At 43.5% G+C, this 24,104-nt stretch overlaps 1 protein-coding gene across 10 annotated transcripts in view; it reads left to right on the top strand.

The window, feature by feature from the left end:
- The window catches only part of auts2a (activator of transcription and developmental regulator AUTS2 a), a 282,048-nt gene that overhangs the window by 228,419 nt on the left and 29,525 nt on the right, over positions 1–24,104 (top strand). For all 10 annotated transcript variants that reach the window (XM_046410502.1, XM_046410500.1, XM_046410498.1 and 7 more), the window contains exon 5: positions 22,618–22,666. In XM_046410502.1, coding sequence (XP_046266458.1) covers positions 22,618–22,666 — 49 coding nt within the window. The remainder of the gene's footprint in view (positions 1–22,617; positions 22,667–24,104) is intronic.

Below are 24,104 nucleotides of genomic sequence, written 5' to 3'. Positions count from 1 at the left end.
ATTAGCATGGCCACAAACCTTGTGGCATAATGTGTTTAGACACGAGGGAGGTGGCCCCACCCATCATAGAGAACAAGTATGCTCGGTGAGTATTAAAATACATGATTGCACCTCCAGGGCGTGCACAAAATCTCTCCTTTGTGTGCATTCATCTTGCCATCCACCCAGCAGTCATAGATCATAAACTCTGTGGCTGAACCAAAGCAAGATATTGTTTGCAAGTTAATAAGCAAAAGTTTTTTTATTGTCTCCAGAGCCATTTTCCTCCTGTTTGGTGGCTGAATGTGATCCGAGTAAGAAAGGGAGGAATGGAGCATGAGAGCAAGTGGGAGAGTAGCTTAGTGTAAGATGTTAAATCCCCAGCTAAAATACATAGCCCTCAGGTGGTGCAGCTTCTTAACCTCAGCCTGCTTGGTCTGATAAGAATGTTTCTTTGTTGTTGGAGAGTAATGCAGACTAGCTAAAGGCTATTAAACCAAGCCTTGCCTGAGTGTTGTTAATCAGTAGATTTCATCACCCTGTTGTGTACTCAGAGCAGAAACAATGTCTCTTATGGCTGCGTAAGCTGAATAACGTTCAAACAAATCTGTAAACATTTATGGTTCACCTAAAGGTATACAGTCATACTATACATAAACGTATGTCACACTTGGTCAGCACAAATCCTCTCCCAGGATGACACTGTCTGTGACCTCCACCCAATATTAAAGAAACAGTTTGCCAAAGTCTGTTCCAGCTGTTTTTCTGTAAGTCAGACTCCCAGCTGCCAATGATTACTGCTGTGGACTGTGCCCGGAGCTTTGCCGACAGTCCCCTTTTGATTAGCAATTATCCTGAAAAAAGGCAAGGGGAAACTGAGACGCTTAGGAGAACATGGTTCCAACCTGTTTTTCCATTGAGTAAAGTTCTTTCAGGGCAGGCAAAGGTTGTTGTGGTTCACTGGGGTCCACAGCACCACTTGGCTTTGATTCTCTCATGCCGCCCAGATGTTGGGATCTGGCTCTGCTCTGCTGCATATGGTTCCACTTACTCTCCGGGGGAGGAAAATAAATGGTTTGTTTTTCTATTGTGGTCTCACTCATTACGCACTTATAAAACCGGCTTTTGAAGATTAGAAACTTGTGCCTGCGTTGAGCCAGATATAAGCTGGCATGTTAGCATGGAATGTGTGGCTTTTCATTTTAAGCTCATATTATTTTCCTGAGTTCAGTTTTATACTAACAGGAACACAGATTAGTAACGATGTAGTACATCATCCGTTCACTTTGGTAGTTTTGGCTGTGACTGGTTTGCTTTTTGTGTGCCCAACCTTTGGACATTGATTCACTGAACCTGAGAATATTTTAAAACCTGCAGATTATATCCTTTACCACATAAGTTCCTCAAACTATGAGGATGATCAGCTGTGCAGATGCTGCTGAGGGATGTGGTGACCTAACGTAGCTTTAAGCACTGCAACAGGGTGACATGCAGTGAGTTTGTAAAAAATGTGTTTTAAATCCTGAATTGTGACATAGATTTCTAAATTTAAATAGCAGCTTCAAAAATATTTCTGCCTCCCTCCTCCTGTTTACTTTTATTGTAAGTATGAGTACTACAAGATCTCAAACCACTGGAAGCACACCAGACATTGTGCATGTGCAATTGACCCATGTGGTCCCTCCCCAAGCTCTTACTTCCTGCTGGCTCAGTGGAGGAATTTCCACTTCTGTGTTTTCAGCTTATTCTGACTGACAACAACTTTGTTTTGCTCTCCGGTGTTCCTGCCCATCCACAATAACTCTCCCTAGCACTTAGGGAAGCGTTAGTTCTGTTGGGTAGCAGGTGTTCCCAGCCTCGTCTCCCCTGACCTAGGTTAGTCGTCTGTCAGTGGGTGTCAGGCCTTTAAGTAAGACTCAGGTCACCCTTCTTACTGAGAGGTCACGCAGCATAAACACCATGAAAGGAAGAGCAGGGCTAAAGATGAGAGAGAGGAAGATTGACTAGAGAAGCCCTCCCTTCAGACCCAAACCCTCTTCAGTTTTCTTACCTTGGACTTTTTTCAGCTCTTCAACAATGAGAGCACATCTGGCCGCGTCTCTTCAGTTTTGTCACAGTTGTCCTTCACTCTTGAAAGACATCGCCTAGGAGAAAAACAGGAGAAAGACAACCAGTGTTATTCTTCACTTTAGCCGCTCTCAAAGGAGGAGACTTTTGAATGTGGATATTTCCTGGAGTGCAGCTGGAGGCAGAGTTGTATAGATCAATATAATACCCCACCATCATTGGGTTGTTTAATGAAATCTGGACAATGTCAATGATATGTTTCTCACAACTGCCATTAGATCCAAATAAGAAGAGTGTCTGTTAAATGTATTATTTTTAGACAACAATTCTTTGAGAGACGCTTTTCAGCCAAATTGACAACTCCTCTTTTGAATCAGAGTGCCTTGTCAAAAGCACAGAGAGGAAGATAGATGTAGACTGTCTTCATTAAACGTTCTTTAATTGGCTTTTGAAGGAATAATCTCCCCATCTCCCTGAGCTTCTCAGTTGGCAGACAGGGTGCACAACAGCGCTGCTCATCTGTCAAAACGTCAGCCGGATCTCAAAAATGAAAGCGACACATGCCAGCAAGTTGTTCAACACTGTGTACAAACACTCCAGATCACACTCCAGTAGAAAGGCCTGTCATAATCAAGACTCAAGGAAATTAGATTTTAGGTAAACACAACTGTCGTGCAGTGTTCCTTCGAAAAAGTTTCTCCTTTCCTTGGTTTGTAATCTTTAAAGGACCTCGAGCTCTAAATGTAGGCACATTTCCATTCATCAGATGGCTTTTCAGCTATTGTTGGTGAAACACTGACAGTATGCGCAAATTTTGAAGGCCCTAGAGCACCTGTGTTGTCAAATTGAAATGTGGGAAGCAGAATTGCTGCCCACCTGCGTAGCTCAAACAGCACTTCAGGGTCTTGCCTTGATGTGTGATAGAAGTGAGGTACCACAGAACCAAACAAAACATCGAGTGTGTCCTCTTCTGATTAGCAGACAGCGCAGTGATCTTCCTCGTCCTTCACTCAGGCTTTATGCAGTGACAGGCGCACACTGAGGCCCCACTAAAATCACAATGACCGACTTGCCAAGTTGTCAGTCTATTTGCTCCATTTCCTGTCTCACGGCACTTTCTGTCTCTCTAGGCTGCACTGTATCCTGAAGCTTAATAGACTGTAGAGGTCTCAATTGAAAATGTGAATGTGGCCATCAGAATGTGTAACCTTGTTCACACTCGGTATTTAACACAGGACATCTGAAGGCGATAGCTTGACCGAGGCATGTCAGGGACAAATGAAAAGCTATTACTGGAGACAAGCCTTTGTGCATGTGTGTGTATTTGTGCATATGTGTGTGTATGTGCCTCCCAGCAATCCCGCCAACTCCCTCAATTTCCAGCCAGTGCATCAGTCCAACCAGGAGTGACATGCAATGGCATTCTTTGTTTATCTACTCCAGGGCCACGCTCTTCATGTCTCTTTGTGTTGCTGTCACCAGAGCAGTAAGCACTGGAGGAGGGATGGAAACGCGTTAATAACAGTGAAGACGTGTTTGTTTGTCAAGACAGACTCTCCAGGCGGGGGGCATTGCTGGATTCATGAAACATGGCAGCTGTTTAGATAGGGAAGAAAATAGAGAATCAGCCTTCAGCGTCACTCCTAAAGAACTTGACATTTAATAGTTCATACACTTTGTTATGCCATTTCAATGTAACATTGGTTTGTCATTGTACTGTGAACAGTAATCTCTTGACTGTTGCAAGGCATTGCTAGTATTAGCTGCAAGTTTTTGCTTTGTTTTTCTTCAGCAGCAAATGTATAAAAGTCTCAACCATTGTCAATTAAGAGTTAATTAGTCACTAGTTTTGCCCCACACATGAACCTAAAACCCTATAAAGTCAGAATTAACCAAATGGGGTATTAGGTAGTTAAGAACTGTGATTAGTGCTATTAGCATTAGCTGGCTTTTGCATGTTGTGTAATTTCCTTGTGAGTAAAATTTTCAATCCATTTTCTCAAAGTTCTAAAAAGACAAATTGACCTCCCCAGGTTTGACTCTATGGCTACGGCTTTGACCTCCATATTTTCATTGCAAATAATAGAGGAGAATGATTCAGGAGAAAGTTATGCCTGATTCTGCAGACTTTTCATAGGAAACCAGACCGTTTTATCATCTGCATCATCGGCATCTGGTACACTATACATCTACACATTGTCTGTCCCAGACATCATTAGCCATTTATGGGTATGTCAACTAATGGATTTGTGTTAATGCATAAACATAAGAACAATCCATCAAGCACTCAGGCTCATGAGGCCCCCGGTATGATTTATCATTCATCATTATGAATGTGGCTTGGCTTTCAAAGTGACATTACACAGAGTCATGCATGTTGGTGCAGTTTCCGGTTAAGGATGGCTCCAAAGCTCTCTACATGCACAGTCACACAGGAAGAGAGAGAGAGGCCATAGCAGGCACTTTGCTTTTAATGAGGATAGCACTGAGCACACGCGTTCCCCTGTCATTGCACTAAAGAGCTTGATTGCAGACGCTGATGTTTCCGGTGACAAAACGACATCTGTGAACATCTGCTTTGGAAATTGAAGCCGGCCTTGGAACGGAACATTGACTTTGTTTTCCGTCTTCGTGGACCAATTAGGGCTAACAGATTTACACAGCCAGATCAATCTGAAAACAATAACTGCATCGCTGTTATTTCTCTTGTTTGATAGCAGTGTGACTCCATCATGCCCATTAGCATTACAGAACAGCAAGCCCCCCTGACCTCCACAACATCTTCGCTCCATCTCATATACATCCCTGGAGATGCTTTTTCCTTTAATCTGGAGAACACACGAGGCCATGTATTTGTGTGTGTGCGCTTCCTCCTCTTCGGCATCCTTGCTACAGTTAATTAACAGTTATTAGTGTTAGCGCGGAGCACCGGATAAGATGTCACAAATCATCAAGTCTCTAGGTGCAGTTCCAGCAATTAAGAGCTCTGTCGCACCTTCCCTCTCTACAGTCATTTGGTACGCATCCAGGTTCCTTTTTAGACCTGAAAGCACTAATCAAATCATTTCTGCTCAGAGATTTTGTCATCATTATTTCAAGCCCTAACGACATGAGACTCCCAACTCAGCACCTCCCCCGGCCCCAACTTCTGTCTGCAAAACAATGCAAAGCTACACTTTTCTTTGTGCTGTTACTGGCAATTAAGAACTTGAAATTCTGTGCTTTTTCTACCCAGTATAGGTAATAACCGTGTCAGAGGTGTAATGTTTTCAGGTTGTCCGTGTGCAATTTCGCAATTAAGGGAATTTCTTCAGATTTGAAGCAACATCCTCATGGACTTAGTAGATTTTGGTGGTCATAGGTCAAGTCACTGTGACCTCAGATAACATGTTTTTGGATTCATGTCCATATACTAATAGCTTAAATTATGCCAATAAATACACTTTTTACAGCTTTTTAATAAGTCCCCTCAAAGTATTCCCTTCATACAAGTCTGGATAGACATGGATATAAACCGCAACTTCACTGGTTCACGGAGACATACAACTGTGAAGCTGTAATTGTATTTCCTTCCTGAAAGCAAAGGTCCTATTTACACGCAGCAGGTTCTTCATACCCACAGATATGGATGTATATCTCGGATACCCTGAAGCACCCGTGTGTAAGCGTCAGGGAAGGTGGGATAGAGAGATAGAGCTTCAGATTAGCAGTGTTTAGTTGCTGATTTTAATGCAGGCTGTGATTTCTCTGCTTCAATCAATTTGTCATCTTTCTGAATGGAAACTAAATTGTACACTTATGAAAGTAAAGGGACCTTGAGCTGTACTTCTTGTTGTTTTCAACACCAAATCCTTGCCTGGGCTTTTATTTATTTTCTTTTGTTGCTGATATAAGCTTTGGCCTCTTAACACTCTTGGCCCAGAAGTGTAGAGCAGTGAAGTGGTGCTCAGCGGTGGCAAAGGGGAACCCTGTTGAGTGAGCAGTAGTCCCTAGATAACTTCACTGTATTAGGATGAATACCAATGCTCTTCAGGACTTCTGTGCAGATTGAACCTATTTAAACGATTGTGGTGTAGCTGCACAGATTGACAGCCGTAATTAAACTCTATAAAGCCTCTCTGTTGTTTTAATTAAGGGTTTTAGAATCGACTGTCCAAGGTCTACATAGTGTGTTGTGCTGAACTCACCTAACTTGGCACTGGAGACATGTACATGTACTGCTTTTTAACATTCCAAATAGTTTGCAAGTATAGTGTTTTAATTTATTCAGTGTAGTTGTCTCTACTACATTTAAAAAAAAACAACAAAAAAAACAAACAAACACATTCATACAGGTTTATAGGCCTGGTTATTAAATGCATTTTAAGTATCGACAGTTTCTTGTTGCGGCACATGTATAATTTTTCTTCAATTGTGGGGTGATAAAACAAAGAATCAAAGTGATTTATAAAAGGAGTAATAAACAAATCTACCCACCGAAGCTATGCAACTTGTTAATTTGTGCAGATGAGTTTATCCCATGGGGAATATAGAAAACCAAACCGAAACATAACACATACAAAGAAACAATAAAATCAAGATGACAAACTAAGAAAACTTATTTACTTAATTGAATATAAAAGACTACAGAAATATTGTAGAAAAATATGACAGCAATAGGAGCAGTAGAAATCACATGTAATCAGTAAATGCTCTGACGCTGGAAATGTAGTAATATTATAGGTTAGCAATGTAACTATAAGTATGAGCTTTTTTCACTAAATGTCATTAGTTACACCTGTAAGTCAACAAGTCCTGCATTGGGCTGTTCTGGTCTCTGGTCGTTCTTTTTTGTTTTACTCATAAAAGCATTCATCAATCAGTCATGTCACCCATATAAGGATGATAAAATTAGCTACTCTCACTTAACTCTGAGTGTTTAGTTTCCTGTAATGTCAGGTTTTTATACAGACACATCTCAACCAGGTGTTGTAGGCTCTTCAGTTACATTCACATGTGCACCTAAAATAGGGATACAGCCATTTGCTCTGTATTCACTCTGCGCTTGATGTGAAACATTCGACTGTGTGCGGGACATACTGTCAGCTTTGTTCTCGACTTTTCATGTGGGAGACAACAAGCATCATTCTTGATCTTCTGTGTCCAAATTTCTCCTCCCTGGGACAGCCTCCTGTCAGGTCAGCAATATCGTCACAAGTCAACAGTTGTTAGAAATGAGACAGGAGCTGCCATGGAACAGCAGTCATGAATCATCAGCTGAACTGAGAAAGACCGACAGTGTGTTTCAGGAAGAGAGCGAAGAGCTCAGACAGGCTGCTGGTGTGACTGCACTGGCCTGTTGTATCTACCTGGTTTTCATTAAAGCAGGAAATGAGATCAGGGAAGTGCAGGAAGCATCCATCTCCAGGTTGTGTAAGTGTGTGTGTGTGTGTGTTTGTGTGATTTTGTACTGTGTGGCTATATTTCCAACAATGATAGGTATCTCTGCTGAGAAGGGTGATACCAGGCCTCCCAGCTCCAGTGGGGCGTTATTATCCTGGAGTGATCTGGACTTAGGGGTCAGATTCTGACACACACACAAAACAAGCTTTTGGCATACCAGCAATCAAAAATGAGACAATGCTGGCCACGTCCATACAAAATAATGATTTCTATTATAGATATGTGTGTGCATTATATACACTATGTATAAGGGATGTGCGCTTTAGAATATGCGATCCAATACAATACGGGATGTCTGGGATGGTTGCGTCTGTGGTCAATGAAATTTTTTGTTGTATTTGTTGTCTTCGTGTTTTTGTTTTGCTTTTTTTTTTTTTAAAAAAAAAAAAAAAAAAGGATGACTGCTCAGTGTCATCACAGTCACAGTGATCACAGTGATGTGACAAAGTCTAACTTACGGCTTTGCTCTCTGCTTCTCTTCCTGACTTACTGTGAGCGTGACACAACAAGTTAAATGCTTCCACTCAAGGTTTGCATGGTCCACTAGCAAGCCTCTCAGTAGGCATGCTAACAAACATCAACAGTAGCATATTAACAAGATACACCATAAAGTATAACAATTTGTGCAGTACCATTACAGAACAGTGTATTATGCAGTATCATTAATCAGTATAATAATGCTATGCTGCCAAAACATTTACACATGGACACTATACGCAAGTCCTTCGATATGTAGAATATTAACACAGAAATGTGTTAATGTGTTAATAAAATGTTTGTATGAATGTTGACGTTGCTTGATTTTAGGCAGATTTTAGATTTTAGGCTCCATTAGCACAGCACATATCAACTCATGCTTCTGCTGAGGTGAAGCACACTTTGAAGGCCTCACAGACCACAGCTGGCTCATATTTGTTTCAAAACACATAACTTTAATTTGGCTGACGCAGCTCAGTTGATCTCTTCCTCTGATCCCTCAGCTATGGCTACTATCAGCTGAAAACCTCTTTCACATATAGAGCTCTCTTATACTAGCCTCTGCATGCTTCATAATCCAGTCTACGCCGCATTTCATTGAAATGTGAAAATTGGGATTAGTCATTGCATTGTGTGCTTCCCAGTTGGAATTTTAATTGTTCATTTGGGATTAATGTTGCCTTCATCATAGAATTGGGTGTGCCCATCTCCCACATGTCTACATCTGTGTTTATGGAGAGCTTAAAATCCAGGATGAGAGTAAGACTTATGTTTTTGCCTTTGGTTTGTGTGACAGAGTGCACTCTTGGGAGGACTGAGCATTGTAGCCAATGAGTTTGCTGTGTTAAGGAGGTGCAGGAGAGCTAGAATGATGATGGTAATTAAAGGGTAGATTCACACATCTGTCTCATGATCAGTGGTCAGAATTGTAGCTGGTAGTTTACGCTGCAGGCAGAAAGGAGCTATCACCTAACTCCTTCTCTAAGTAACAGAAATACATAAACATACCAGTTTTATATGTATCCCCTCACATTAGCATAAGCTGAGTAAGTTGCAGATTTAATACAATTTCCCAGTGCAACATAGACATAATTATTTGGTTTTTGGTTGGATAAGTTTGTTCAAGCTTTGTGGCTCCATAGCAGATTAGCAACCCCAGGGTTTTCTCTGTAGTTAACAGGAAGTTACCCAGCTGGGTAGTTGTGAATATCAAGCAGACAAACTGCTCATGACTATATATACATATACTGTATATATATATATGCTCATAGTTTCATAGTTTTTGACTATATATTCAGTGCATACAGCAGAAGCACTGTTTTTAAAAATGACATACAGTATGGAATGCCAGGTTAAGATCATGTTATGAATATGAAAAGAATTAGCTGTATTTTTTGGCAGAGTGACTTTATCACTGCAGAACATGCAGTCATATTGTCATCCCAAATTTACACAATGTCCTGCCTGGATTGATACAGTACTCCAGAAGTATTTGTGCACAAACACCCATAGGTGGTTCCATGAGTCCAAAAGTGGTTTGGAGCTCCCCTTGGTCTTTTGAGCTCATGTCTGTTGATTGATGAGTTCATTTTAAAAGCCCTGTACTGTTTGTGTCCTTCCCTCCCTCTCTCCCTCCCTCCCCCTCTCTCTCTCTATCTCTGATGAAGGTCTCATCAGAGGGTTAGTCAGGCTCTGAGGGAACAGTTTCATTTTCTCCTCATTACAGCAGGCACTGGAGAATCACTGAGCTTCAAAGCTGCTTGATTGCATTTATCAGGCATTTGGTGTAACACAGACCAAATTGTATGACATGTGAGAGAAGACCCGGGCCAACATTACAGCACTGGGCTGTATAGAGGCAGAGGGGATACCTGGATGTGAGACCTTGGGGTGATTCACTTCCTGGACAGATTTTAATGTGTAAAAGTTCACCTCAGCTCTATGGGCATTTTAGCAAATTTCAGCTGACTGTTTAGGTTTTCCGTCCCACAACTTTACAGGTTTGGGAAAGGCTCTCACTGTTTTCAAAGTGTTTTGGTTTACATTGTGCTTACAGCTCAGATAAATACATTGTGCACCGCAGCAGACAAACAAGTGCTGTTAAATTTCTGGTATACATATTTGAGCATTTAGCCGCTAAAGAGCCAGAGTTTCAGAAGACCAAAAGTAGAGTTAGAAGGACAGAAAATATTGGACTCATTGCTCATTCGGCCAGAGACATGACTCTAAATGAACGTTTTTGTTGCTCTGTATCTACTGGTAACGTGATGTTCTTGTTCACAGCTTGTTTCTTTTGCTCCTGAGTTACCAAAAATAAGTTAATGTAGGTTTGATTATGTCTAACGTAAATGTTCTGTCATTCCTATTAAATTATACAATATAAAGAGGTTATGAACAAACAACAGTACATTACTTCTCTCACCATTTCGAGTAATTGTTACAAGTAATCTAAAGTAAGATGCTTATCTCACCCTGGAGTGCTTTATTTGTTATGTTGGTGCTTTCAAAGGTCAACCACTGACAGTCACTGTTTATCACTCCTGCAATCGTTATGAAGATGGGCCGCGGATAAAGAGCTATAAAAGAATTGTAATTATCACCATTTTAGAAACGGTAATTATGGGCATCATTAGCATCCATCATTATGTTTAAGTGGGGCCACGGTCCACTAAACGAGTGTTCATCCTGATTTTTATCTGCTCTCTTCCAGCGCATTCTCAGTGTAGTAAGAGGAGGTTTTGGAAACAGGGCCAACTTAAACAGGGATGTGTAGTCTGCCTTTTCCCTCAGGCCAACTGCTCCCTTATTCATTTTTAACCAGGTTTCACTGAAGGCTTCGGCCTTCTGTGGTTCAAATCAGTTTGGAAATGCATCACAGCTGTTGGTATCAGAATACGAGTGACTTTCTTCTTCTGTCAGCGAAGCATAAAAATATAGACAGCATGTGAATTTGTAGAAAGGAACTTGAAGGACAGTTCACGGCCTGTCAAGAGGAACAGAAGAAGCTGAGCTCAAGTGAAATGAAAGTGAACTGAGGAAAGTAGGTTACATTTAACAATCCCTGCTGATACACATTCTCCCGGTATTCGCACATTTCATAAGACACAGCACAGCTTCAACTGCAAGCCAGCTAATGTTTGTGTTCAGCAGTGAAACGGTGGAGCCGTGCACAACGTCTCAACCGCAGCTTTCCTGCGGATGAATTAGTAATGCTAAAAGATTCCATTTCGTCTATCTAAATGCTGTGTGCAGCGCTCAACCTGGTTAATATAAGGAGCCATTCAATTTTTCATGCCCACGCCAAGTGTAGCCTTCAATTTAACATGCGCTTTTAATCCTGGGAGTGCTAAATTGCTTTTTAATGTCGAGGAACATGGTGTTTTCAGAGTAACTCGTGAAAAATGCATCAGCAATATGCAGAGCAAATCAGATCCAGTGTTGTTGTGTTTTTTTCAGGGTAACGGAACAAAGCAACACCACAGCGAAGAGGAACGAAACCAATATGTTGTTTTGACACATCTGTCACCTCAGGGGTCTCAGGAGGACGCCTCCCGCAGGCAGTGATGATGTGTGTGTTTGTGGGCATGGGATGGTGCAATTAATTGCATGCCTCTCGTCACGGGCGTCTGTTGTGTGTATTTTCAGCGTTACATACGTGCATAGAAGCAACATATGGCTCTTCACAGGAAAGCATGCAGGTTGGTATGTCACATACGTACATTGTGTGTACTCCTCCATGTGTGAATTCATGGGCAGTGTCAGGTGTTATTGTGCCTGGAGCGTATGTGGATGACAGGTGTTTGCAGGCCTCTCTGGCCCTGTTAGATTCCCCTGCAGACCAGAGGCTTTAGTGGAGTCAGAGCCCGGACTCCATCGAGCATGACTAAAAGACGCTTTTCTAATATCCCCGGTCAGAGAGTCAGTGAACTCATTCTGAATTATTTCCTCAGGGCCAGCCAACCAACCGCCCTCTGTTATCATGTAACAGTGTGGCCATCGGAGCAGACTAATCAGTAGACAGCAGAGGAAAACACAACCAGTGCCGCTTCTGCTAACAGTTCCATTCAAAACTGTATAGGTGAAGCTCTAAAGTGAAGACACAGTGAAAACATGTTGCAAAAAATGTAGTGAAAAGATTTATTTCATATGCCATCCAGAGGGCAATGAATTTTTGAAGACTGCAAGTTAGTAGCTTGATTATGGTGGTGCTTGGTGCAAAGCCTGTGTGCATACGTAAATAACTGCATTATTTTGCAGCAATCAAACTGAACACTCTAATTACAGTGGGAATAAAAGTTTGCTGTTTTACTATCGAGTTTATGCTCTCAGTGGCACAAAGCCTAAAGCATGTTTGGCTAAAACTGTGATCATGGCTGCAATACTGCAGCTCGTTAAACATATGGGAGGTTTCACTTGTGTGTGTGTGTGTGTGTTCGACTGTTGTAAATTGTTTTTAGGCTTGAGTGCTTGTGTCTGCAGCGGGTAATGTTTAGTTGATGCTCAGACGGAAGCATTAACAGTTAGAGTTTGATTTTAATTGCAAGTGCTTATAGCAAACACATTTCTTATGTTGGAATGCCCACACAATTAACGTTCCTCCTCGATAAAACTTTTCCTAACCGTTTCTGTTCGCTCACAGTAGCTCCACTTGTGGCACCAAGTAGTGTATGTTTATTCACCAACTCAGACGCCCACTGTGAATACGATTTTTGATTTTAATTTGAATAACCCTTGAGCATTTAGTTCCTGGCTAACTTAACTAGCTTTTCTCCTTTGTGCCCACGACAACAATAACTGTTTTCAAAACAGATGAAATGGATAAATAATTACAGAAGACATTCAGTGTTGGATTTATCATTAGGGATTATTATAGTATCTGTCCAGTAAGCCACTGCAGTTCAAGTTTTGGGGGCAGAGGGGGGTGGAACTGGCATATCATCACAAAGCTACTGCAGTAATGTTCATTCAGCCTTTCATCAAAGAGATTTAAAAACCTAGCAAAACCAGCTTCCTTCAGGGAATTGTGTGTGTGTGTGTGTGTGTGTGTGTGTGTTTACCTGTGCAATCAGGCATGTGAGGTGGGGTCAAGCTGTGTGTGGTACTGCAGCTTTCTCTCTGGATAAGCGACACAGTCTGTCCCTGTTGCCAGTGCAAATCCTCTTACAGGCTGAGTGTGTGTGTGTGTGTGTGTGTTAGTCAGTGAGAGAGAGTGTGACAGACAGCAAGCAGCCCCAGATCATCTTGTTGAAGCTTGGTGTTGGTAAACATAGTACATGGTAAGCCCAGCTGAGACAGGCACTGATGATTGGGCTTAGCTCTGGCTGTGGCCTGGGTGGCCCTTAACATCACTGGTCCCCTGTGGTCTCCTCACTGACACCAGGCTGCAAGCACAAACTCACACACATGCTGAAAGAAAACCACACAGTTCATGTCACTCTGTCGTCACACACACTGGCGCATACTGTACGCCTTACCTGGTATCGCAAACAAACTCCAAGGTGGATCATTTAGCACAATTGCATAAACACACACAACACACCCGTTCACAAAGTATCACACCCACTTTCAGAGAGAGAACACACTCTATCTGTGCTTTGGGGGCCTGGGTCCACTCAAATAACCCCATGGTGAATGTGCTGCTGTCAGGCGGCCAACGGGGCAGCCTCACAATGTGCACATTTAGGACCCAGAGCCTGACGGCGGCGCAGAGTTTGTGGAGGAAAGCGTGGAATGTGTCCCGCGGGCAGATGCAAGCCGCTCTCAAAGGCATCTCTATTACCAGCAGACAAGCAGGGCCTTATGTCATGGTCACCAGCCTCAGAGACACATTTCCAGACTGGTGCCCTACGCCATGCCAACACGGGCCCTCGTGGAAATCTACTGGCCCACACTGTGCTCCGCTTCGCTGCTGGAAACACATATCTCTCACATTTGCTGATCTGATAGCTAGGATTGTTTACTGCAAGAGCAGAGTCACGAGTGCTTTAGTGAGATACACTTTCTTCGTGATGCCTTTGATGATAATGAACAGAAATAAGGGAGTGGCAAGCTGTGATGTTCTTTCATTTGATATGATTGTACCATTCCCGTGACATCTTGAAAAGTCCTCCCGTCAGACCTGGTTTAGTAACCAGCAGCATGATGTAGTGCCAGACACGACAGCTATGCTCAGGTCTGTCTTCACCCGGTGGCCTTTTATCAATAGTGACAGATAAAGAGCCCTGTGATCTTTTGAAGCATCAGGCACCAGCGTTGATTACCATCCCTGCTGATAACGAGCATGCTAATCATTGTAAACATCATGTTGTTGCTTTGACACACTTAGGCTTATCTGTAATTGGTGTAATTGTTACTAGCATTTAACGAGATCGTCTTCCAGATATGCCGAGTGCCAAAAGGGCCCGCATATGGGAGAGGCTCCCTCAGATCTGCCTCACTGATGGGGGCATTAAATCGACACAAACTCTCTTCGCTGTGCTATTAATGAAAGGCAGCCACGAGCCAGAGCGCAAATCCGATAAAAGGGGCTGGAGATGAGGGGGTCATGAAATATTTAAATGTACAGGGCTTCAAAGCGGAAGAGGCCTCCCGTTCTTGTCAACAGACAGACCCCCTGCAGCCCAGTCGTGGCCTCAGTGTCTGGCCTGCAACCAGCTCCACATGTAGGTCACAAACCACCAAGTTCACTTTTCCGCTGTGCAGACACCACCAGGGGAAAGGAGGGGATTCACAGTTGAAATTGCTCCTGTCTCCATACACACATACTCACATGGAGATGCACATGTGAGTATGTGTAAGACGTCTTCCTCTTGTTAAACAAATCTCCCATATTATAGTGTTACGGGTGGGGGTGGGGCACCTGAGGAGCGACAAGGTCAGAGAGGATATCCAAGAGCCATCTCAATGAACTGTGACTTGTTAAAACACTTGATGTCACATGACAGAGGCTTTCAGGACACATGGTCACACACACATGCAACTTTTTGGCAGAAGTTCCTTCCATACAAAGAATTCAGCTTTTTTGCAGAGAGTGGTGTAAAGAAAAAGTTCCTCTTTTGAGGGGACATAGGACAGACCCCCTGTCGACAACTGAGTGACAAGGATTCTGAAAAACCAAAACTTTCCCAGCAACATGTTCCATAATTTCACTGGGTTGGGTTGCAGATCAGCTCCCTTTCTTGTGATGTGCCAATCGTCTTGCATTTTGTTTTTTTGAGGATTTTTTTTTTTCATCTCAAAGGGACCTAAACTTCCCATTTCTGTCCCTCCCATCGCTCAGCCCCCCCACCAAGGAGGCTACTGTAGGCAGAACAACGACCTTATTTAGCTCAAGCCCCGCAAAATGCAATTAGAAACCGCTCAATGGCCAGTGGGGGCCTGGGATGAGACAGAGAGGACAGCCACAGAAAGAGAAAAAAGGGACCGCTGGGGGAGGATGGGCAGAGACCTCGCTGCTGTCTGTCACCCTGCTGGCTTTTGATGTCCGTGGCCCATCTTGTGTCCCCCTAGAGAGCCTATCATCAGGCTCCCACTCGGGAGCTGTTGAGCACAGAGAGAACCTTGGAGAGGCTTGTTTGAGAGGAGCACAGGAGGTGCAGCTGGATGACGGGGGCTGTCTCCGTTGGTGCCTGACAGAATGGTCTTGACGGAGCATTTCAGAGGCCTAATCCGTCTAACCATGCTCCTCTAGCCGGGCGAGTCGCTCGGGGGGTCTGCAGAGGGTCAGACAGTTTTTAATACAGCGTCTTACTGCTGATTTCCTCAGTACTTTTCTGTAGTCATTCCTTTCTAAAAGACACAGCAGGCTGTTTTCTCTCCTTTCTTTTCTTCCCCGCTACCTCCCCTGTTTGGCTCCTTCCCCCTCTCGTCTCGTCTGTCCACCCCCCCCATCTCCTCCTGTTTTGTTTTCTTCTCCCGCTCTCTTCCTCTCTAGTTCCTCCTCCTTATTCCTCCCCTTGTCTCCCCTTGTCTCCCCGCTCCCATTGCACTGCTGAGAAGAAAGAAACAAAAAGGGAAAATATTATCCCTGCCAGTGCAGTTGCTCTTGCTTAGTATTAAGTCAAGGCCTCACGGGGGGTTCCAGCAGTACGGTTCTTTGGTTGTAGATGTCTGCTGGGTCTCCACAAATATAAAGGCATGCAGATTAGGGAGAAAAATTAAAGCTGGGGGTCCGTCATGCAGCGGGTTATCTGTTAAGAATGTTTTGTGTGTCTGGGATATGGCTCCACTGTAGAGCTTCAGAGAGAAAATTGGGGTCAAATTAAAAGAGGCTTATAAGCCTTCTTTTTGTGCCAGAGATCAAATGACCTTACAGCTTGATGAGGTTACACTGAACAAGCTTATCGGTCCTGTTTATACTGTTCTTTCAAGTTAGCCATTGCAACAAGCAGGAAGTAGAATAGTGCTGCAGAAATATATAAAGCAAAATATTCAGGGACATTGAGATGAAAGTAAATCACAAACAAATAATGTCTTAAAATACAGCGCATTAAAATGCAGATTTCCCCGTCACATGCCCAGTTTCAAAAGCTGAGACAATTCATTTTCAGGGTCCATTAAATCTCTGTGTAAACACTGAGTGACAGAGCTATAAATAAGGACACAGATTTGGCTTTTAAAATAATTTGTGCTTGGACTTGGGAATTAGTAATTATACTGACATTAAATGAAAATGTTAAAGGTAAATCATGCCTAATATGCACTGTGTGTGTGTGTTTGAGGGGGGTAGCTCATATGCTCACATATGCTGTTGGAAGGGGAGGGAGTGATTGACTGGTCTGAAATTATCCACGGCAACGCAGCCCACAGCCCACATTCCACGGCAATGTCTGTAATTTAGGCAAAAGGGTCTCCATTTCTCCTGTGACTGGGCAGAGTACGGTGAGGGGTTGTGGGTGTGTTGGGGAGGGGGGGCCTGCATTAAGGATGTAACCAAAGCATTTCAGGCAGGGAAGGTTAAACCAATTTTCTTGTCTGCATTGTTTTCCAAAGCGAGTCCCACGGCAGCGACGTTAGACTGATGGCCGGTGAAGTAGGTTTGTTCCCGCTGACAGGCCAGTTCTTTCTGCGCCCACAATGTCAACTGGATCTGATTATTGCCTACCAGATCCAGATAATGTCTGCCATTGATCAGGCCATTTATCTTGAACTCTTATGGCCCCAGCCTGCTTTCAGAGACCACAGGGAGATAAGCAGACATAGATAAGCAGATAACATAGTCTCTACAGGCTTTTAACAACCGGAAGAAATACTTTTCCCACTGCTTCTCTGGTTGGCATATGATGTGAATTTCATATCTCTTGACTCAGGAAGCTTTATTATAACACAAAGAATCTGCTTTTAGAGGTATCGTCATTGGATCAGATAGATGCTTTCGTTCCTGTGCCCGTCAATCTTTCTAAATGTTCCCAGAATGCCAGTCACATCCTGTGTGATAAGCACTGGTTGAAATAAGCAAAGCAGAGGTTCATTTTTGCCATTGTTATTTACAGGTTTGATATTGAAAAGCATGTCTGTGGTAATGCAGATGGAAATTCTCAAGTCTTTAAATCTCTCATTCTCCGTCAGGATGTTTGATTGATGCAGTTTTAACAGAGAGTACTGTCAGCTTTTCCAAAGGTTTTTTTCTACTTTCAGCTTACTGTGGTGTCCCAGTTTGTGTAATGGTTTTTAATGCTGGGTGCATTTGTCTTTGTCTGTGTGTGTGTGTGTGCGCGCACACAGCCATGTGTCGTCCCCACATTAATACTAGCAATGAGTGACAGATTAATTTATGTCTGGCTACGTGTCTGCGGGATCGGGAAGAAAGGGCCTGTCAGTGCTGCTTGTCGGGAGGGGGTAGAGATTAGAGCCAGTTGTCATTGACAACCCAGTTGCAGGCTCTGGGAGATAAGGTCAGATGTAATGACTGTAAAATAAAATTTAAAAAATCATTTAGAAAAAACATCGTCACTCCGCCCTCGAAATGCTGGGAGAAGAGATGTTGGCAATTCCAAGCGTGTGGGTTTATGTGAGCAATTAGAAATAGCAGTATTTATTTCTCACAACGAGGTGAAACTTTCTGAAATGCCCACCAACCTGAGATGGCTGCTGTTCAGAGCTGATGATGACCCTGTTCAATGTCATTAAAGAGAATTCTCTTTCCATTTCCTGATCTCTGCGTCCAATCCATGAGATTTTTTTTTTCACCCCCGTAAAGCAAAGATCGAGCTCTGAGCCAACAGACAAACGTAATAAGAGCTTTTAACATATTACACTGCCAGCACTCATGTTACACTTATCAGTAATATTTCAAACGAGGGTAGATTTGGCATAATGGCAGGAAGGCTCATAAAGGCGAGCTGGTCCCCTGTGATTGTAATCTAGGAGAGAGTTCCTGTAAAATTAAACCGTGCTTTGGGGGGAGGGTGTGGGGACAAACATGCCTCTGGTTTCTTTGAAGGGGAGAATCAGCATCCAAAAAAAGGAATAAAAGATGACAAAATGTCAGTGTGAAGCTGATGGTCTATAGACAGAACTTACACGCCCAGACAGCAATTACTGAGATACATTTCATACATCCAGACACTGTGTTTGATCTCAGTGCTTCATTCTTTTGCACAGATGATGTTTTCCATGTGAAACTGTGCAGAGCTCTCTTTTTTTTCATGTGTGTGTTCAATCCTGTCATCGTTTCATTTGAATCAAAAGTAATGTGCAGTGAGAGATCCGGACGCCGATTGTTTGGCAGTGTGGCTGTAATCACAGACTTGTGGCCGCTCTCAAATCTGATAACGACCATTTAAAATGGAGAACAGCGGTTTGTTCATAACCGCTCCTGCACAGGCCCGTGGAAACGACTGGTAGCCATTTTCTGTCGGTGGCAGTCGTATAAATACATATCTTGAAGTCAGCCATGTCGTGCGTTTGAAGCCAAACCACGAAAAGCTCTTGATGTTTCATCACAATCGCCGCTTCAAACATAAGAATCCCTGTGATCTAATTACATGTGACCACAGTTAGTACATTTGCAAGTAATTTTAGACGTGATTTACTGCATTTTGGTTATACTCGTTCATGAGCTGCAGCATTGTACGGCTCAATAATTTCACTGTAGTTACCGAAGATGTTTTTCCACAGCCTATAAGCAATAGTCAGCCAAAGGTTAATTACTTAATTAGTTTATTTGATGCACAATGTGGGCATCTGTGAAACGGTGAAACGGTGAAACGTACAAGGAACCTCCAACTTGATGAACACATGCTCCTGAAAGCTGCTCCTTCTCCCAGGCCCTTTGTGACCACAGCCTTTATCCTGGGTAGCTGGACCACCTGACCACCTAAGGCCAGTCCTTTCCCACCCCCACGATGGTACTTCACATTTTTTGTTGCATATGTCATCAGTGTGTCAATGAACAGCTATGCCAAGGCCATTAAAGTTAATATGGATAAATAATTTTCTGCCAAATGTAATCTTGTCAGTACAACCACACTGAGCATCTGACTGTAGTTTGGAGAAAAGTGCTGTTTTGTCGACTCTGATGTGTGAGGATTTGTTTTGCCGCTTTGAATCTCAGGAAACTGTATATCCCATTTCCCATGACTTCATGTTTGTATGGCCGGTCCAAGCCAGCCAGCAGACCCTCGGTCTCTCTGTTACCGAGGGACGGATTAGCATCTCAGCTATGAGCTAAGTCTGTTTTCTGCTCAGTGGTTGCTCGGGCTGAACTGGAAGGGAAAGACTTTGCAATGTGACTCTATTGTACATCCATTGACCTCCCAGCCAGTGGGTTAATGCTCATTAGACAAGCTGTAGGATGCAAGGGTTTGCAATATTAAGAGGATTTTCCAGGAATGTCCAACATTAGATCAGGATTTGCCCAATGTGAGGGAATGGAGAGAGAGAGAAGCACTGTTGCTTCTCAGGTAAATATTACTTTCAGGGCTGCAGTGTGAATCTTAACAGGATAGCGTCCCATCTTAAATCCGAGTGATCCCTCTTAGAAACATTCTGTAGCATCAACACTGGGAAGTGGATATAAGCTGTTCTTAGCGCAAGATGTTGAGCTCTGCCTGCAATAGCAGGGCTGTTTTGCTGTTGCTCTGGGTGGGCAAGCTGAGAAAAACAATTCCGCTGAGGCCTGGGTAAAGTTATCACAAAATTATAAACGTGCTAGTCATGATTTATGACTGCAGTGTCAAGGTCTGTCAGGGTGGCTGAATGACCCAAAGTGCTTTTTATATTACCCGCTGACCTCCCCTTTGGGCCGGTGGAGTGGAAGTTGATCCAACAGGAAGACAGCGCCTGTGGGCTGCTAGGTGGTGCATGCTGCTCATAAAGGAGCGTTTTGTTTTTCCTCCCCTCACGGTAGCAGCACCCTACTGGGGAATTCATTAGGGGGCTGACATCATCTCACTCAGTACAGAGTGAAAGGAAGAATATATTTCTGCCTCAGCTCTCCCCTCCCTCCCTCTTCTTCTCTCTCTCTCTTTCTCTCCGTCTCTTTCTCTCTCTCTCTGTGTTTCTCTCTCCCCGTCTCCCTCTGCCTCCTTATCTAGCTCTGTTGCGCTGCTGTCATTCCTTTTGCGCGCCATTTACGCAAAAGGTAAAAGCGCTGATGTGCGCCTCTGCAATCGCGCCCCAAGCTTTCCGGGAGGCCAAGAACATGTGTGTTTGTCTTCTGATGAAGGAGCACGACTGAGGTTGTATTCAAGTCCGCCTGGAAATCAGGAAGTGGGAGGACCCGACCGCGAAGGCAACAGCAGCAGCAGCAGCACTCAGGCAGTCAGTCGCTGGATGAATGGGAGTTTGTCTGGCGCTTGGGAGCGGATGGGGAGAGGCTCTTGTGTGCCCGCGACCGGGATCCGCCAGAGAGAGCACGGCAGACAGGCTTCGCAGCTGAACACACAGCGGGTCTATACCTTGTGAATTTTTTGCTCACTGCTCGTTTGGTTCGCCTCCGTTTCTGTGTCTAAAGAGGAAACTGGCAGTGCGCCTTGTTGGATTGGTTTGCTCCGTCGGACGCAGCCCCTCTCTGCGCACCGACACCCAAACCCTCCCGGATCCTGTTTGTTACCTCTCACGGATATTTCCGACAGGAGAATACACGTGAAAAAAAATTCACATCGTGTCCCAAGAACGGAGAGAAAGGTGCATGAAGGGATATTCTTTCCCTCTCTCGTCGCCTCAGTGCTGTTGCAGAAGCTCTCCGTGGTGAGACACATGGTTCCCTTTGTCCAAAAGGCGCAGTAGCTTTGTGAACGGCTTTGGATTTTTTTTTTTCCTTGGAAAGGCTTCTTCTGTCTCCGCATGGCTGTCCTCAATTTAAACGGAGTAGACTTCACCGCCTCTCGTGTGGATTATATTATTTGAAAAGCAGAATGTGAAACGAGGCCATATTTACCAGACAGAGAAAGTAATATCCTGACTTGTTTACCTCCTTGCTAACCTTGCCACATCAAAGGTATGCGTGCTGCCTCGGAGCTGCTTATAATCTAAGCTTTCATTGTGTGTGATAGTGTGCAAAATTGCCTGAGTGGATTTAAAATAATAATAATAATAATAATGATAACTAACTATTTTTGTGCTTCCTCTAATGCTGTCATTTATTCTGGAGGTTTCATTGTTTACATTGTGTCAGCATTGCATTAGTGAATGAATACCTAATTCATGACAATGTTTAGCGTCTAATAATAAAACAACATGAATTTAGTTGTGCTTTACATTTTGTCACAACTATATTTTGCTCCTCCTGCCGCATTAATAACAGACAAACGTCGGGATAAAAGCCAGGAGTCGCATGCAACTAAGCTGTCACTGGACGCAGATTTTAGGAAATTTTGTCCTCATTAAGGTTGACAAGCTGTCAACATCACAGTTTGTTGTGCAGATTTTTAGAGTGAAATAAATCCGAGGTGAGTGAATCCACAAAGCCAGTAGACAGAAAATCATTTTATTCAGAGAATCCTGTCAGTCAGCCTCTTCCCATGTGCAGCTTAACGGGTGTTGTCCCGTGTCTTTTCAACCTGCTGCTTTTCTGTGAGATAGTAATCATTCACCCAAATGCCATATGACATATAAGTATTTTCACCTATGTAAACCTTATAATTTCTAATTCACCTTTAAATCCCATCGTAGCACATTTTATTCGAACACTGCTGTCGGTGAACCGATGGAGTTGTTTCGCCACGGAGCAACAGTGCCATCAAGTGGCCTCATTATGAAGAGCCGCTTGTTTTGTTTGTCTGGTATCTGATACTGGTCCTGATCATGATGCTCGGGTTACCTGAATGTTTGTGGGCATCAGTTATGCAGGACAGGATGCAGACACTGGATATTAAATGGGTTTGAATTTAAGTGTAAAGCGTGAGAGCATAAATCAACTACAAATTGTGAGAGACGTATATTAAAATCGTATAAATCTTACTGAAGTGTATTTAGGATTGGTGGTTTCATTTAAAAAGACAGTTTGGTTTCAGCAGTTTAAACAGAGTAGTGACCATTTAACATTGCCTAGTAATGTCCTGTCCATCAGCGGTGATTGTTCTGAAACGTCCACAGAAATCCTGTCTCAGAGTGGGTTTGGATATCTTGGTGGAAAATGCATTACGCACAGCTTTTTTTCCCCTTTTACTGTATGTGCTATTTCACTCATTCCACTCTCCTCTTTTCCAGGTCTCCGATGCCTGCTCAGAGAAATTTTTCAGCACAGCTGCAGTTAAAGGTACTGACTTTTTCTTTCCACCTTGTTGAAATGTCATCAGTGTGATGGTGCAGGTGTACTGCCAGTCCCCTATTGTTACTACCATGTTGAAATTGGCATGTTTATCCCGTTATTTACATGCTTAAAAATCATGCAAAGGCAATCATTCAACACATCCAGAAAGCTGATCCAGTGTACGCAAGGCGCACAGGTTTTTCGACACCTAGATGTGAGTTGAGTATTCTGGCTTTCCGTCAGCATTTCATCAAATGGAATCATCGGGGTGTTTTGTCTTTACATTTATGTACCATGAGGCAGTGTGCAGTATTGGTTTCCCTTTGTTGCAAGTGTGCTGAGATGCACCAGAACCAGGATGTAGTTATGCTGCAGGGAATGAAGTGAGGGCGGGAGAGGCATCTGTTTACGGCCTCAGTGTGCCAGCACCACATGTGACCTCATTATCAAGTCACTAATTTGCTGTTAAAAGCAGCCCCATTTACTCTGGCTCAGGGATAATGGAGGTACCCCGTGTGAATGGACATTCCTCTGTAATGGGGGGAGTTACCACGCAGGGCAGGAGGGAGGTTCTGAGACCAGGGTTATGACCCCTTCAGGGCTTTGGCAGAAATGGGGCCAATTGCGAATGATAGGTTCTTGCCCCCCCCCCCCCCGAACACACCCTCACCCTGTATCCTTGCTCTCTGGGCTGCACAGACCTCCATACACATTTCCCACATTCTAGCCTTTGATTCCCTCCGGGGCTTGATTTGTGGCATCCATAGGGTGGCTCAATAGCCATGCTTGACAGGGAGGTTTCCTTTTGAACGTGCTTCTCTGTGGATTGATTTGGTTCCCTTGAAAGGATTAAGGCCCCCTTTGTGCAGCCTAAATCAACAGAGGGCCCCCCTCTCTCCTCCTCTATGAAAGGACCTGACTGGGGAAACAGTACACAAAATACGCTTTTTCTTTGCTGCCTGATATGGTCCACTCTCTTGGCCCCTATTCCCATTTAAATATCTCCTCTTTTCTTCCCTTTTACCCCCCCCCCCCACCCCACCCCCTGCCATATGCTAATGCCTATTGCAAAAGGCGAGTAAAAGAATCCAGGTGCAGGGAGAGCCAAGACCTCTGGTATTTTTATGGAGGGTGGTGTTCAGATTAAAAGAGTCGGGTGGGTTTTAGTTGGAGGGAATTGCCATCACTCTAATGCATCCAATCCCTGGTATGAGCAACAGCTCCAACAAAAATGGTGAGAGAAACTTATTTGTGGGACAATGAGTGTCAATATTTGTTGAAAGGCCAGAGGAAAAAATAAACCAAAACATTGTTTAATAAGGTGTGTGCACTTTCTTTTTTGGTCTACTTAAACTGTTTATTGGGCTTGAGGGTTCAGTCGTAGCAGAGGAAGCCATGATAGCAAAAACATCTGCCAAACAGCACAACGGCTGCTTTAATGTAT

The sequence above is a fragment of the Scatophagus argus genome, chromosome 14, assembly GCF_020382885.2.
Source record: "Scatophagus argus isolate fScaArg1 chromosome 14, fScaArg1.pri, whole genome shotgun sequence".
Lineage (NCBI taxonomy): Eukaryota > Metazoa > Chordata > Actinopteri > Scatophagidae > Scatophagus > Scatophagus argus.
The sequence above is the reverse complement of the archived record's forward strand: the minus strand, read 5'-3'. Positions and strand labels throughout refer to the sequence as shown.